Source organism: Kogia breviceps, chromosome 4 (genome assembly GCF_026419965.1).
Source record: "Kogia breviceps isolate mKogBre1 chromosome 4, mKogBre1 haplotype 1, whole genome shotgun sequence".
NCBI classification, from domain to species: Eukaryota; Metazoa; Chordata; class Mammalia; order Artiodactyla; family Physeteridae; genus Kogia; species Kogia breviceps.
Window position 1 is genome coordinate 106,284,511 of NC_081313.1, and position 17,092 is coordinate 106,301,602.

General features: G+C 37.1%; 1 protein-coding gene across 1 annotated transcript in view; it reads right to left on the reverse strand.

Moving 5' to 3' along the window:
- The window catches only part of FBN2 (fibrillin 2), a 226,120-nt gene that overhangs the window by 44,155 nt on the left and 164,873 nt on the right, over positions 1-17,092 (reverse strand). The window contains exons 28-37 of the mRNA XM_059059762.2: positions 16,042-16,167; positions 15,451-15,573; positions 15,169-15,294; positions 14,725-14,850; positions 13,512-13,634; positions 11,095-11,217; positions 9,300-9,425; positions 3,566-3,688; positions 2,580-2,702; positions 51-212 (exon numbers count right to left, since the gene is read on the reverse strand). Of these exons, the coding sequence (XP_058915745.1) occupies positions 51-212; positions 2,580-2,702; positions 3,566-3,688; positions 9,300-9,425; positions 11,095-11,217; positions 13,512-13,634; positions 14,725-14,850; positions 15,169-15,294; positions 15,451-15,573; positions 16,042-16,167 (1,281 nt within the window). The remainder of the gene's footprint in view (positions 1-50; positions 213-2,579; positions 2,703-3,565; positions 3,689-9,299; positions 9,426-11,094; positions 11,218-13,511; positions 13,635-14,724; positions 14,851-15,168; positions 15,295-15,450; positions 15,574-16,041; positions 16,168-17,092) is intronic.

The following is a 17,092-nucleotide window of genomic DNA, read 5'->3' on the forward strand; positions in this document are numbered from 1 at the left end:
TAGTCCTCAGCTACCAGTGCTTCTTCCCTCTTCGTCCGTTGCATACTCACTGCTATTGACAGGGGGGCAGGTCTCGCAGGGGTTCCCCCAGGCCTTCCCCAGAGAACAGCAGCAGGAGGAGCGGCTGACGCCCACCCCGATCTCAGTGTTGCAGGAGAGACTCCCATCGCCCCGAGGGCCGAACTTCAGGTAACAGTTGCCCACTCGATTGTCTGCAGGGCAACACAGGATCTTAAAATTGTCCTTATCAGAGCAAGAACGTCTTTTTTTTGAGAATGGTCACTCAAATGATGAAATGCAAAGTCTGTACATGAATCCCCAGAACAGAATAATCTCTTGCTTTAAACTTTTTCAAGACTGAGTTGCAGGAATTAAATAGATTACACTTTCCTACGTCTAGACATCCATACAGATCATGGACTAAACAAGAGAGTAAGCAATTACTCATCTGAGACATTCTGGACCTTTAATGATATGATTGCAAAAAAATGTTTCCTATAATCAATCTATAGCATGAGTTTATCAACAAAGGGAGTGAAATCCAATATGTTAATTTAAAGCAATGTATCCTTGCTGAAATATTGATAACGCCATCTCCTTCCTCTCCTCCCCATAACCTCCATTCTCCCACAGTTTAGTTTCAACTTGCACATTGAGTTTTGCAGGTTTGGGGAAAGCCAGTCTGTAACAACTTTAGGGAGGCTACTTAAGAGATCAATGAATCTCAGACTTTGTCTTGTCTCTATAATTACCAAGTAGATCACCTCATTAGTTCCATGACTTTAAATACCATCAAATTTGTGGTTCAGTCTTTCACCTCTCCCCTGAACTCAGATCTTTCTGCCATGTGCCTAGTATTTGATTTCTCCTCTTAGATATCTAAGGTACTTTAGAGTTAACACGTCTAAGATCAAACACTTGATACTCTTTCCTCCACATATAAAACCTGCTCCAATCCTCTCCCAGGCTTCTGCGTTTACAATAAACAGAAACTCCAATTTTTTAATTGCTCAGGCCCTATACCTTGCAGTCAAACTCTGAATCCTTACTATCATGCCTTATTCAATCCAGTAATAAGGTCTGCCGACACTACTTTCAAAATATACCTGGAATCTGATGACTTACCACTGCTTCCAAATCACTACAACCTGAGTTCAAGCCACCATCATCCCTCACCTGGACTATTGCAATTGTTTCCTAACTCATCTCTGGACCCAACTATAGTCTATTTTTCCCACCATAGCCGGAGTCATCCTTCAGAAGTATTACCTTAGGTCAGGCCACTCCCAGTGGTGTCCCACCTCAGAGTAAAATCCAAAGTCCTTATTACAGTCTACCAAGTAGTTTTCATCTCCAGCTGCACATTATAATCACTTGAGCAGCTTTTTATTATTTTACTTTTCTCTCTCTCTCTTTTTTTTTTTTCAGTTTTGTTTTTGTTGCTGAATCTCTGGTGCAGACAGAGGTGTTAACTCATGGGTCTGCTCTTACTAGGCCTGTATTCATTCATCCTTCCTTCCTCCTTCCCTCCCATTCTCTCTCTTTTATCCCTGCTCTCCATGCTCTCCTTCCTCATCCCCTACCCAAACATATGAATGTGTTTAATATTATTTTTTTGGTCTGTGCTCCTGCAAAATTAATATTTTTGTTTTCGTGTGCACATTTTAAATTTCTATAAATGGTATTTTGTCGTATACCTCATTCCATCTTTATAACATCCAATCCATCAACTCCACAGTATTCGACTGTGATTCTTTTTCAATCTATCCACTCTCCAAATATGGCTTCTAAATTCTTGCCACTGCAAAAAATGAGGCACTGAATATTTTTCCTTATGTTTTTGTATGGGCCTGGAAGTTACTTTATTAAATATCTAAAGCCCAGAGAGGAACTGCTGGTTCACAGAGTTTGCATATTCTTAGCCTTTGGTATCAGGAAAAACAGTCCTTGTTATCTGCCATATGCATCCAGTGAACCTTTTAAATTTTTTATATTTGTAAGTCATTTTGATAATTTGCAGAAGAAAAAGGCACAAACAACCTTATTAGAAATTTTAATGGGAATTTAATCATAGCTAACTCAAATTTTATTCCATATTTTCTTGGTTTTGAAAAAATATATACCTGAACTGGTCCTATAAATGCCATTAACTGCTTGCCTGTCAGCTGTCATGCATAAACCTGAAACATATTCATTTTGTAAAACTGATTCCACATTTCAAACACGTCTGTCCTGGCCAATGTACTGGACAGGGAGCCAGGCAACTCGGGACACTGCTTCAGCTCTGCCATTTGCAAGCTCTGAGACCTTGAACAAATGACTGCACCTCTAGGGCCCTGGTTCCCAAGTCTGTGAGAGGAGGTGGTGGGAGCAGATGTCTCAAAAATTCCTGTTTCAAAATATGACTTGGAAGATAAGCAGGATAAAAGTGACCATATACTTTGGAAATCTAGAGTTTCTTAAGGTAAAGGACTACTATTTTGTTCTCAAGTTAATTGTAGGAAATGGTCATCACAAGAGAGTATGAGTATTTAACTCTATGTACTTCTATTCATTTGTTTCATATAGGTTTTGCTTACCAACACAACCCACGCCGGTGGGGTTCAGCTGGAAATCGGGTGGACAGTTACACTCATAGCGACCAGGAGTGTTGACACATAGGCCGTTCACACAGTTTATTGGATCTGCACATTCATCAATATCTAGGAAAAACATTTTAAATGCCCACATTAACATCTTTACTTTCCTTGTGCATACTGCTGTTCCAAAGAATTTGGTGGAAATTTTGCAAGTCAGTAGACTAAAAATCTTTAGGAGGGACTCAGAACAATGAAATAAAAATGAAATACTTGTATACACCTAAAGCAGTTTCCATAGATCAGTCACACAGTATTCATGATAATATCATTTAATATCCTTAATAAATAAATTATAATGAAACATTGCAATTCTGAAGAAAAACATTTTATCACTGTTTGCTTAATTAAACTTAAACATATGTATTATATATTTGTACATATATGTGGACATCATAAATATATACAAAGAAATACTTTACTAATTTCATGTTGGATATTTAATATTAAGTTGTTTATATTACAATGGATCAATTCCATAGTTAAAAGTAAATGTATCAGCCAAGGGGGAAAGGGGTGGGGTGTAAGGAATTGGGAGACTGGGATTGACAAATATACATTATTGACACTATGTATAAAATAGAAAACTGATGGGAACATACTGTATAGCACAGGGAATGCTACCTAATGCACTGTGGTATCCTAAATGGGAGGGAAGTCCAAAAGGGAGGGGATATCTGTATGTGTATGGCTGATTCATTTTGTTGTGTAGTGGAGGCTAACACAACATTGTAAAGCAACCATACTCCAATAAAAATTAATAAAAAAATAATAAAACAATAAATGTATCAGAATGTAATTTTCTTTTTCAAAAAAATGCATAGCCCAAGGCATAGCAGGCTAAGCAGAAATTTGAGGAACTTCTATATCTAGCACAAAATGTTCATTTCAACTAATAAGAACACAATTAAACCCTTAACTGGCCATACCTGTACAGTTCCCTCCGGTTCTGTCCAATTCGTAACCATCATCACAGATACAATGAAACATTCCAGGCAAATTATTACATGTTCCAAAGACACAAATATTTTGGAAGGAGCATTCATCGATATCTGGAGATTAAAAAAAACAGTAATCTCTTGATTACAAAGACATTTAGATTTACTGTATGTCATTAATAAATTATTCTATCTCCTCAGATGTTTTTATGCAGCAAAAAATTTTCTTTTTCTTTGACCAGGGATGTCACGTAAATGGCAAGCAACTAATGTTCATATGGGGCAGAAATATGAAAGAATATTATCTTATTTTATTGACAGTATTTTACTGTCTTGGGCTGTAAAATACTTCAGAAAAAAATTGGCCTAGGGCATAAAAACTTTTCAGAAATTAAATATGAACGTGTTAAAGGAATAAGATTGTAAAATATTAAAGATAAAAACAAATTCAAAGATTCTACTAATTAAGTGAAAACAGCAGATGTTTTATAAACATCAACAACATACAAAATATACAACATAAATATTTTAAATATTAAATATATCTTTTAAATTATTTAAGTTTAATTTTTTAAAACTTCTTTCTTGTTATGTAATCTGATCTGTTATAATAAAGTCAGTTATAAACAGGGAAAGAAGTTTTTTCCCAGTAGTGTGTAATAAGATCATCCATTGCCTCACATTCCTCCAAATCTCATTAAGATATCTCTATTGGACTGAAATCATAAATTCAGTTTATGAAAGTATTCCATGAAGCTTTAACTCAAAATAAACAAGATGTTATTACTCCTCATTCATATGAAAATGAAGGCATAGTGTGCCTGTACATCTGCAGAAGTAATCTGTATTTCTACTCATAGGAAGAGGATGGACATTTTTGTACACAAATTATCTCATATCCTAAGAATGCAGACCAGGCATGCCATTTTAGGCTAGACTAGACAAGTCATTCTAAAATGCTGTCTTGAGACAGTTATATCTTAAGTATAAATGGGTCTTTTGGTCATTCATGATTGTCAACATAAAGCATTGTAACTATCTTATATTTAAAGTATGGTTAAGTTGTGTCAAGAAGTTCAATTGATGTGTAAAGTTGTCTTTACTTGTGTTGGGGCAATAAACAAAGTTATTCTTTTTATATAAATCAGTAAAGACTCATTAAGTTAGTTTATAATTGAGTTGTGTTAATCTATAAATTGAAATGGAATTATATTATCAGCCTTCTGCATATGCATTTTACTTTTAAGTGAACTTTATTAGAAATAACTTCCATTTAAATAACATAAAAGTTGTGTGGAATAAGGTATTTAAAGAGAATACTGTTTGTTTTTATAAAATTGATGCATATTCAGAAATTTGAACCATACAGAAAAGTGGTGATAGGAAACAGAAAAGATAGGAAACACAGAAAATAAGATAGCAAGAACAAAAATCACTCAAAAATGCTTCTATCCAGAATTATCATTGTAATTGGATGAACACCATTCCAAATATTGATATTTCTCAAAGCATATTCACAGAGTAAAGCTGAAACAATTTCCATGCATCAGATCAATTTTTCATTATCTCAGTATCTTCTAAATGCTTTCTAATGTTAAGAATTGATTGGGGCTTCCCTGGTGGCGCAGTGGTTGAGAATCCGCCTGCCGATGCAGGAGACATGGGTTCGTGCCCTGGTCCGGGAAGATCCCACATGCCGCGGAGCAACTAAGCCCGTGAGCCATGGCCGCTAGGCCTGCGCGTCCGGAGCCTGTGCTCCACAACGGGAGAGGCCACAACAGTGAGAGGCCCGCATACCGCACAAAAAAAAAAAAAAAAAAAAAGAATTGATGAAAACACTAAAACTGTATCATCTTTTGGCTTTATGTTAAAATTCAAACACAATTTTAGACAGTATTAATGGATTCTATACAATGATGATTAACAATTAGCATCCATATATGCTTCCAACTCATTTTTGTTATTCATATTATTTTCACTTTTTAAATGTTCATGGCATTTATCATAATCTCTACAGTATTTAGTACTAATTCTTTAAAGGAATCAATAATATTTTTATTGTCACTTCTCCATTTATTTCTTGATTGGCTGTTTTTCATTGTTGATAAGTTGTGTGTTTTTTTTTGTTTTTGTTTTTGTTTTGCCCACGACAAGAAGGGAGAGCCCACAGGTGGTTTCTTTCTGAATTATTTCACTTGTCAGGATACATCTATTGTCTTTTTTTAAAAAAATAAATTTATTTATTTTATTTATTTATTTTTGACTGCGTTGGGTCTTCGTTGCTGCTCGCAGGTTTTCTCTAGTTGGGGTGAGCAGGGGTTAATCTTCATTGCGGTGCGTAGGCTTCTCAATGCGGTGGCCTCTCGTTGCGGAGCATGGGCTCTAGGCGCGAGGGCTTCAGTAGTTGTGGCGTGTGGGCTCTAGAGTACAGGCTCAGTTGCTGGCACAACTGGCTGAGTTACTCCTCGGCATGCAGGATCTTCCCGGACCAGGGCTCGAACCCGTGTCCTCTGCACTGGCAGGAGGATTCTTAACCACTGCGCCACCAGGGAAGCCCTGTCTATTGTCTTTATAATTAACTAACTCTGAGGTATAACATTCTTGTCACATGTGTCCTTATAACTGTGAGGGCAGCATTCTAATGCGTGTTGGAATTGAATGTTTGTTTTGTTCATGACTTGCCTTTTCTATCTGCAGTTTGAAGAATCTCTATTACTTAAGTTGACAAATTCAATAAGGCTAAATAAAAATGATTTACTTCTTTCTGTATATTCAGTTCCTTCTTCTATTTCAGGAAAATGTTTGGTTGTTTAATACTTTTTTTCTATTCAATTTTTAGGGACTCTTCACTTCAGAAACACCCATTATACTTAAGTTTATGGTCTTTGTCTTTTCTCTAATAGTGTTAATTTATCCTCTCTCCCTTTTTTTTTCACTGTGATTATCTCACGTCCATTCTCTATGGTAGTAATTACATTTTCATCTCCTCTGTTTTTGCTGTCTATTTAATTGTTCTCTTATTTTGCTGCATTGGTCCACGTTTTTTGTTTCCCTTAACTCTGCAATATCTCTTTTTGTCTTTTTTTCTGTTTTTATAATCATAATCACTTTGAACTTGTTCAATCATATGTTTTTATTAAGGTTATCTGTGGTACAATACACCTATGCGAAATTTCCTCTTGTTCCTTGAATAGTTTTCCTCTACTCTGGATTATTTATCGCTTTTTGTATGCTTTCTTTGTTGTTGTTTCCATAGAACACCTGCACAGTTGCCGTTGTTTCAGTTTGTTTACACATTACTTGGTCAGCTCTTTCAAGAGTTTTATATACGGTTGATGCTTGAACGACATACATTTGAACAGTGCAGGTCCACTTATACATGGATTTTTTTCAATAGAAAATACCACAGTGTATGTAGTACAACTACACTATCAGCAGTTGGTTAAATGTGTGGACATGGAACCGCGAATGCAGAGAACTGTGAACACTGAGGGCCAACTACAAGTTATACACAGATTTCCCCCTGTGCTGAGGGTAGGTGTCCCTAGCCCCCATGTTATTCAAGTGTCAACTGTACTCTGATACAGTTTAGATGGAGCTTCTCGACATCCTCCCTTCTTTTTTGATTTGGGCTTTCTTTGGAAGACAGCCTGGGGTATGGGTTTCATTATAGCTTCTATTCTGTGGCCCAGAGTTTCATAAGGTGGGGGGAAGAGGAGAAATACGGATGGGAGGACCTCCACTGGGCTCTGTGTGCTCTTTGTTGGTGAACCTGGCCCCTGCTCTCCTTCGGAAATCATACTAAATGCTCTGTATCTGGATTTACTCCATCTGATGGAGTCCTAACCTGTCCCTGAGGAGGTTCTTGCAGGTTCTGTACTTTCCCATTTTGGTGAAGAATACTGGGAAATGGCCAACTCCAGCAGTTTTTTAAACTCTATAGAAATTCTGAGAATTTATGATTAGAGGTAGATGCTGAGTGGAAAATGTTGATTAGAGGATCAATTCAAAGGGGCATCAATTTATAATAAGATGGGAAAATATCAAGGAATTAAAGTAATAAATTCAGGATAAACTGTCTAGATGTGCCAGATCTCATAGAAGGAGAGAAGACAAAACCATGGAGAAACAGGCAGAACCATGGAATTACATTTTTGGGATCTCAAAAGTTGGCATCTGGTTAAATGGAGCAGAGGGTGAGCTACATGTGTGCCACTCTCAGGTGCCCTGGCAACTGGGATTTCTCTCCATGGAAACAACATATTTTGGGAAAGCCAACATGAGAAGGAAGTACAGTAAACAGAAACTATTTAGCATCACCTTGAGGGAGGTTCTGCGAGAAGTTTTGGAAGAGCCTAGGCCACAAATAATGGAACAGAATTACGAATGGGAAATGTTGTCTTATGTATAAAGGATTAATTTTGGAATTTTATGTTGGCAAAAGTGTCTGGCTATTGCGAATTTGTCCTTTTTCCCACCAATTCTTGTCAAGCTGACATGGGTAATAAATCATGTAATTCCATAAACACACTGACTCACAGTTTCTACTAATTGACCTCAATGCTTAGAAGGAACCAGGACTAGGAAAAAAATAAAGCTCATTCTACAGCTGCCTTGTATAAAATGGTTTAGATTCTGCCCAACCTAGCAGGTCAAAGTAGAAGCATGAATACTTTCAGTTTCTAATATCATCTTCCCAGAGCCTACTATTCATTCTCTCATTCTGATTCTCTCCAAATTGGTAGATATTTATGGAAATTTCCATGATCTTTTAGGCACACTTTCTTTCTTCACTGACACTTCTGGTGGTGGGGCAAAGTCAGGCTCTACTCCAAGCTACCCCAGATTGCATAATTTTTGTTTGTTTGATGTTGGTGAAGTGTGTGTGTGTGCATGCGTGCTGGCATTTACTATTTTTGTTCATTTGATTAGATACTCATGTAGGGAAAGCCTGTAATCTGGTTTCATTTTATAATCTTTGCTAGTGTTACCCTGAGTTTTTTTTTTTAAGGTTTTCTATGAATCACTAATTTTGTTAAAACCTTATGGCATATGAATTATTTTCAATCCTTTTCCTTTATTTACATTTTCATGTACTTTTATGAACACAATGATGGCCCAAACTCTATGTAATGTGAATTGAGTCTCTAAAGTAAAAGAAAATCCAAATTCTTTTTCTTGGAAAGATAACACACTAGTCACGAAGTCCCATTTCTAGGAAAGGGGGTGATGTCATAACTTAGAGGCAGGAGACATGACTATTAAGCAAAAGGTACAGTTCTTGATGAGTCCCTGAAGAAGACTTCCAGCCCCAGACATACAGACAGCTGACTAAAGCATAAAGGTAATGCCAAAAATGAGCCACTTAGATTTTGATAAACACATTAAATAGCAGTGACTGAGGTACACAATATATTTTAAAAGCTGAACAGTTTATCCACATTTCATTCATTTAGTGATAAAAAAAGAAATAGTTAAAGAAAAAACAATGAATAAGCCAAAGTTCCAACTCTTGGCTCTTGGCCAGGAAAACTTCGTAAGAGATGAAAGCCACCTTCATCATTATTCATTCAGCAAAATAATCCATGCTTAAACAAATGACTTTTATGTGTGCAGCATGTGCTGTGTATTCTGCTTCCAGGTGGAGCCTGTTCAGCCCTTTTTGTGGTTTCATTTGCTGTTAGTTGATCCAACTTGGAAATGAGTTGGAATCCTGGTGACCCACCTTGGCAGGATCTGCTGTCGGAGGCTGGAGTGAAGCCCATCTCACACTCGCAGCGATATGCACCCGGGACGTTGAGGCATTGTCCATTCTCACATAGATTTATGTTTTCTGCACACTCATCAACATCTGTTGAAGGAGCAAATTACATCTCTATTAAGTTCCAAATCTCATGACATTTTTTTCTTTGCTCTATAACTAAACCAGTCTCACTGGCTTGAGTTAGTGCTCATTAACATCAAACAATAATTATCCATATACACTAAATAAGGGTATACAACTTGATAGCAGAGCTGTTTATGCCCTAACATTCAATTCCACTATGATAAACAGGAGGAACGAGGTGTCTCTCACATCTGTCTCAGTTCTCTTTAATGTTAATTTGATACATCTGTGTTAACACTAACATCATTTAGATATAACCAAGAACATTGGAATTAATCTTAAAATGGTGTTAATTCGTTTGAAAACATTACAGTATTAAAATGAACAACTTTTTCACTAGTTCAAGTATTTTTAAGCAAGTAAGGGACACTCTATGGGAGTGAGGAAAGTTTCTTTCATGTCATTACAATCTCATTAAAATATTCTTATTTTAATTACACAAATGAGTATTATTCATAAAACTTAAAGACAATTTCTTTGATTCTATCAAATGGAAAAAGGGGGGAAGGGCAGAAATGTTTCTTGAGGGCCTAACATTTGCCAGGGAGTGGGCTAGCTGCCTGACATTCATGTTTTCACTTAGTTCACCAACCCTGTGAGGTTTACAAGAGGAAGAACCCGAGGCTAAGAGGAGGCGACTGATGCCTGGAGTCACAGTGATCTAATCTGTGGCTGAGCCAGGGTCTAGGCCCAGCTGTCTCTGATACCAAGGCCATGCCCCTACCCTCACACCACGGTGCAGAGACATGCTAAGAAAGATGCAGTACCCGAGGTTTAAAAGTAAGGAAGCTTTACAATTGAATAAACATGTTTTCTTAAAGAGGCATTAGAAAACTGTAAGTCTGTGTTTTTGATGTCAATAATTAGAAAAAACTATCTTTTAATTTGGGGTTTAAAGTGTGCACTGAAATTCAACTGAGAAACACCTATCTCTCAAGCTTAAAAGTATCATTCTTTATGTCCAGCAAGATGATCTAGTCTTTTAACGTGAATATAATGAGTGGATGTTTTATCCTCAAGGAATGCAGAGTGAATTTACTCACATTCATTAAGCTCTTATGATGCATGTTTCTAAGCTCTTTACTTGTATTATTCCATTTAATCCTTTCAATACCATGTGATAAACTGAGATTTTGATAAACACAATAAATAGCAGTGATTGGGTAGGTCATAGATTTTATTTTAAGAAGCTGTATAGTTTTCCCAACATGTCATTCATTCAATGATATAAAAGAAAAAGGGAAATAGTATTTATTATTATTATTACCACCATGTCCATTTCAGAATGGAGAAACTAAGGACACACAGGTTAAGTCATTTACTTAAGGCTATATGGCCAGTAAGCAGCATAGGCAAGATCTGGATCCAGATGGTACTCAGAGCCTGTATTTTTGACCATTATGTTAATTAATGAATAAAAGGAAATGATAGTCACTAAGAGTACATGATAGTAATAAATGCCATTATTTTTAAAAATTTCCAGGTTTTTGTGTTTAATGTAAGCAAAAGATACATATTCACCTTAGGTCAAGTGTAAAAACAGAGGTAGTGATTTCAGCCTCCTGTAACTACAGTTTTCTTCTGATGATGAAAATGTACAGAGTGTTGCATGAAAAATCAGGACCTCACCCACCTGAGCAGGTAAATCCATCTCCAGTGAACCCTTCAGAGCAGGCACAGCGGTAGGAGCCTGGGGTATTGACACACTGAGCATTTATGCTGCACTGGTGGGTTCCATTAGAGCATTCGTCCAGATCTGCATGTCAAGAGAACATAGCAGTAAAGTTCAGAAATGAAAATGGAATATTTAAACACCCAGGAAGATTTTCATTTGTCTTAATTTAAATGTAAACTGGCCCCAAACTGGCCAAATGGAATGTATTTTAGTTTACTGGTCAAGTTGCAGTTCTATATAATTTTCTAAGACCTCAGACCTAGGATCCAAAATGTTCATGCTACAAACATGGGCCAAAATAATTAGTTCAAGCGTTTTTTGAGCTGTCTAATCAACTAGAATTATAATGTTTAAAAGAAAACCAGGCCTAGATTTCCTTCTGATTTCTACTGAGGGTGAATTTTATCATTGGCTACCTTATCACTAAAAAAGGGGTCAATTTTCAAGATAATACTGAATTTCAGAGCAGGACAATTACCACAGAATTTTCAAGTTCACTTTATAGATGAGGAAACCAAGATATGATTCTTGACCTCATGGAGCCCCTAGTCTAGTGGAAAAGACTGATGTTAAACACAGAAAATTAAATTAAATTAAATACTGTTATACGTGTACCATGAAGAAAAGTTACAAGGTATAAGGAAATAAGAAGGGTGTCTAATTTGGATTGCAGGAATTAGGAAAGCTCCACTGAGGAAGTAATTTTTAGTTAACTTCGCACCTGAAGGATGAGCAAGAGTTGACCTACGAACAGAAGTAGGGATGGGTCTTGTTTGCAAAGGGAACAGCATGTATAAAAACACTGAGAAGGAAAAGAGCTTTGATGTGAAAAAAATTAAAGGAGGTCAGAGTGATAAAGCACAATGTAGGAGACCAAGGATGAAGGAAAGTGAAGCTGGAGAGATAGTGGGAAGGTGCCATAGGGTCTTGTAAACCATGTGAAGGAAGCTGAATTTTATCCTAAATTCAATGGATTAAAATGACAGTTGTGAAGAAATCAGATCCATGGTTTAAAAAATCTACCTGGCTGCAATGTGGAGAATGGATTGCGGGAGGACCAGAGAGGGAGTATGCAAACATATGAGGAGGTTCTTGTAGCAGCTAACAGAGAGAAAGGGCTGGGGTGGGGGGCAGATTGAGAGAGAGAACGGTTGCAACAAGAGCAGGGGGATGGAGATGGAAAGGAGTGGATGGATTTGGATGCCATTTTGGAGTAGAGGGGCCTGGACATGGTTAAATCGTTTGTATTAGTGGCAGGCTATTTTTCGATAGCTGACCAGAGTGATAGATGGATAAGAAGCACAAAAAAAGGGAGGCTAGAGGAGAGAGAAACAGTAAACAAATGGGACTAGAAAAATGGGAATGGGGATATAGCTGAAAAGTTGTGAGATTAATGATAGAAAAATGGCTGGACTCAAGTGGGTAGCTAGTGGACTTAGTGACACCATGAGAGAACCTTTCTTAGCAAAGTTATTTAAAAACGATGTTAACTCAAATTCTGGAGTCAGCTCATAAACATTTGACAAGTATAAAACAATTGAGTAGGTAAGAAAGTACATTCAAATTAACTAATATTATTAATAAGAGATCTTAAAATTATCCTTTAATTCTTGCTGCAGGCTTATCAGGTTTTAATAAGTAATCATAGGGAGGTCAGTTTTGCTTGCTTTAATTTGTATTTTAAATAGACCTGGATAATTTTTACGAGTTGCAACATGCCTTATTGTTGAGGCACGTAAAACACTGAAAGTACCAAGCAGCACTATGAATGACATCAAGGGTAAAATCCAGTTCCTTGCCTCACAGCTATAAAGGACTTATTAGACTCTGGTCAAGAACTATAAAACTTGGAGAATGGCAACTGCCTTCACATTCTCCTTCTAATCTGGCTTCTTGGAATTCAAAACATTTAGATTTCTCTGGAAGAAGAATTCTACTTTCTATTAGAAGCTGGTATTGACCACTTACTATAGACCTAGGTTATCTGAAAAAAATCTTTTCATTCCCTTCATTTATTTCACTGGGTTTTAAATCTCACTGTTACTCTATGAAAAAACTAGAAAAATATATTAGTCATGTTTCATCCTACAGCTGTTTGGATTTCTGGCTGCACATCAAATAATTTTTACTGAACAACACCACATTAAAAAGCAGATGCCAAGGCATACTGTTGTAATTTGATCATTTATACCAAAGTTAAAGGAAACTCAGGCAAGAATTATCTTGCAACGAAAGACAGCCTTTAATTTTCAAGAGAATAAATGAAAATAAGAGGCATGTTCCTATTCAAGTATGTAGGTTAACAACTGTGCAAAGAAGAGCCTCTAGGGATTTTGTGTCTTAGCAAAGGTTATTTACATTTTCAAAATACTCACCAATACATTTGATGCCATTTCCAACCCAGCCTTCTCTGCAGCTACATTTGAAGCTTCCTGGGACGTTTAGACATGAGGCATGCATGTCACAGTTGTGGGCACCAATTTCACACTCATCCACATCTGAGAAACCGTAGTTAATATGAAGATAAGATACAACCTAGTTAATTCTACTTCCAAGAGATTTCTGTATAGGCAAAATTTTAAAGTAAACACAGAGAAAACATTAATGTCACTTTTATTTTTAATATGTTTAGACTCCAACAGGATTTGGAAGTTCATGATCCAAATCAAACAAGGCCTTCCCTGAAAGAAATTGCCAGCCAGAATATATAAAAATAATCACTGGAAATGTTATCTGGAAAATGACCAGATGATTTTATCAGTATTATGTATATAGTGTCTGTGTATGTGGTACACATACATATGAACATGCAGAGTTCTTCTTTCATTACTTGCTCTTTCCTGGAGCTGTCAGCTTAAGGCCTAGGCTGCAGTGTAAGTCACCCAATACCTGGCTTGAGCAAAATACCACACGAGAGCCTTGAGCAATGATGGACATTTGGCCCAAAGCACTGACCTTGCGAGTTCAACCCCCATCTGCCCTTCAAAAGGCTGAAACTATTTAGTAGAGAACAGGAATAAGAGATAAAATGATGGGGTGAACAAAGAAAAAAGCGAAGGGAGGAAATTGGGGCAGGGAGAAGAGAAGGCAAAAGCACATGGAAAGAGAGGAGAGAAGAGCAGAGAAAAAGATGGGGGAAAGAAAGTAAGGAAAAGAGTCTAAGTATAAGTTTAGATTAATTTTTGTTAGTTTAAAAGAACTGCAAAACTCAGCAAACACCTGGAATTCCTCCAGGTCTTTTGGTGCTTCTTCCTTACGTATATCTCTTGTTTGGGCAGGAGAAAGTGAACGCTGCCCCAGGAGCTACCAGGAGCACATCAGAACCATGAGGGCCAGATTCCACACCCATTCTCCCACTCCGTGACCAAGCACGCAGCCAGGTCTGCGGCTTGGTAGCTGAGACAGTGCTCGTCTACCACAGAGAAGAGACAAACGCATCATACGTGCTCTGGGCCAGTTACTCATCACATAACTGTCACAACCTGGTGTGGGTGAAAGTATAAGAAATTTCAGGGAACAAATGATGTTGAAGGTTAACCTCTGAAATATAAGAAGCTGAAACACAGGGGATACAAGCTTGAGACCTACCTGTGCATCCTGTGGTCCCCTTTTTTACTGAATACCCCAGCTGACAGTGGCAAATGAAGGATCCCTTGGTGTTCTCACATTCCCCAAACATGCAGATGTTTGAATTTAAGTCACATTCATTCACATCTAGGAAATTGATTTTCAACACCTTGGTTAATACTTGTTTATTCTAGTAATTCAAAAGCTATCTTTTAAACTGAATAGCATACTAATGAGATACACAAATAACGTTTAAAATATAATATATTTGCAGGCCACAGTATTACAGATAAATATATTGTCTTTAATGATTTTTTTTTCAAATAATTCTTCCTTTCCAGCTTTCACATCTTCTAATACAGTGGTTTGAATTTTAAAAATAACCAAAAAAGCCTTTTCTTCTTATGTGCGTATGTGTGTGTGCATACTGTACATAAATATTTATCTTGTTCTTATGGTACCCACCAATGCATGTTTTCATGTCCATTGAAGCCATGAAGCCATCGTAACACAGACAGCGATACTCTCCAGGGATGTTGGTACACTGCCCGCCATCACAGATATCAGGATTATTTTCACATTCATCAATATCTGATGATACAAAATCAAAATCAAATGAAAAACAAGGGTGACTTTTATTAAGCTCATGCATTTTTTTTCATCCAGTTCCACACAAAATATGTGGAGCCAGATTTGTAGGATAAGATTAACCAGATGTACAAAGTCTGTGTGTTTTCCTTCCTGTACCTGCGCACGACCTCCCATCTGGCATCAGGGCATAACCTTCACTGCAGCTACATTCATAGCTTCCTTCTGCATTAGTGCACTGGGTGTCACAGCCTCCATTCATTATCATACATTCGTCAATATCTGTAAAAACATTGCCACCACGTTACTTGTCAGGGATACTTCCTTCAAAAAAAAAAAAAAAAAAAGACAGTTTTTCTACTTCTTCTTAAGCAGACAATGCTTCCGTGGCTTTGGATTTTTCTCCCCACTATTCATGTTGATTGATCATTGTAACATTAGCCTTTCTTAGTTCCTCTCACTTCCTTTTAGACAGCATTTCATTTGACATCCAGCTCCAGTAACCTAAGATTAAAGAACTCAGAATACCATATAGGATGAAATATATATAGAGAGAGAAATACAGGATGTTTCTTATTATAAAACCAGAGGTTCCTCTGCAAAACCACCAAACCATGGCATCTGCCCCCATTCTTAGATTTGTTTTTAGGACAAAGGACTCCCATCGGTGTCATTATATATTCCGTGCCAGAAGCATTCCTCGACTGACTTGAGAAATACAACTTCCAGACCTACCTGGCCTACCCTTACCTGTACAGCCCTGCCGATCTGGTGTGGCCTGGTACCCAGCATTGCAGGAGCACTGATAAGTTCCTATCATGTTTACACATTTTCCATTTCTACAGAGATTGTCACTCAGGGAGCATTCATTAATATCTATAAAAAGATACACAGAGTTAATGTTTTATGAAATCACAATACCACTTAAACTATCAAGAACATGCAGCATCAGAGCAATGGTCTCCAAAGGGCTTTATTTACTTCAGGGTAAGTAAGATGGTCTCCTGCAGCAATTCAAAGAAAATGCCAGAATCTATATTTCTCTTAGTTCTATCTACAACAGTGCTCTCCAGTGGAACTTTTTACATTGATGGAACTGTTACATATCTGTGCTGTCCAATACATAGCTGTTACTGAGTGCTTGAAACGTGGATACTGTGACTAAGGAACTGAATTTTTAACATTATTTTATTTTGATAAAATTTAAATAACCACGTGTGGCTAGTGAGTACCACATTAGACCACATCCACCTAGCACATGCCAGAAATAAAGCTTGTTAATACTTAATCTATGAATTTACACTGGCACCCTCAGCTGGTCTTAATTGGATGGTTACATGTTGTCTAAATAACATGAAGGTTCCTGAGGGAAGACAGCTGGTTCCACAAAACAGAGGGGCTGAAAATAGGGCCCTCAGTTTTTAAGTTTTCATGGCATTGTGTTTACAGGTCCTGGATAGGTGGATTACAGATTATATTGCCTGTTTTTAAGTAAACTAACCCTTATAAGATGGGCAGATGCCTTAAAAAAAACACCTGCAAAGATCTGTGGAAGAAACTAGTACTAATAATGCAAAAAGAGAAGAGCAAGAAAATGGTAGAGTGACATTTCCTCACACAAGTTACCTGTCAAACACAATCTAAGGTAAAAATCAGATACAACAAGAAATTCACCCCGAATTCTCAAAATTACTAAGACGATGTGGCAGATTTATGTATATAATCATGAAATATTTATTTTATTGAACATGCAAAAATACATATTTTATAATGTACATTATATCATTGAGGGGAACTTTTT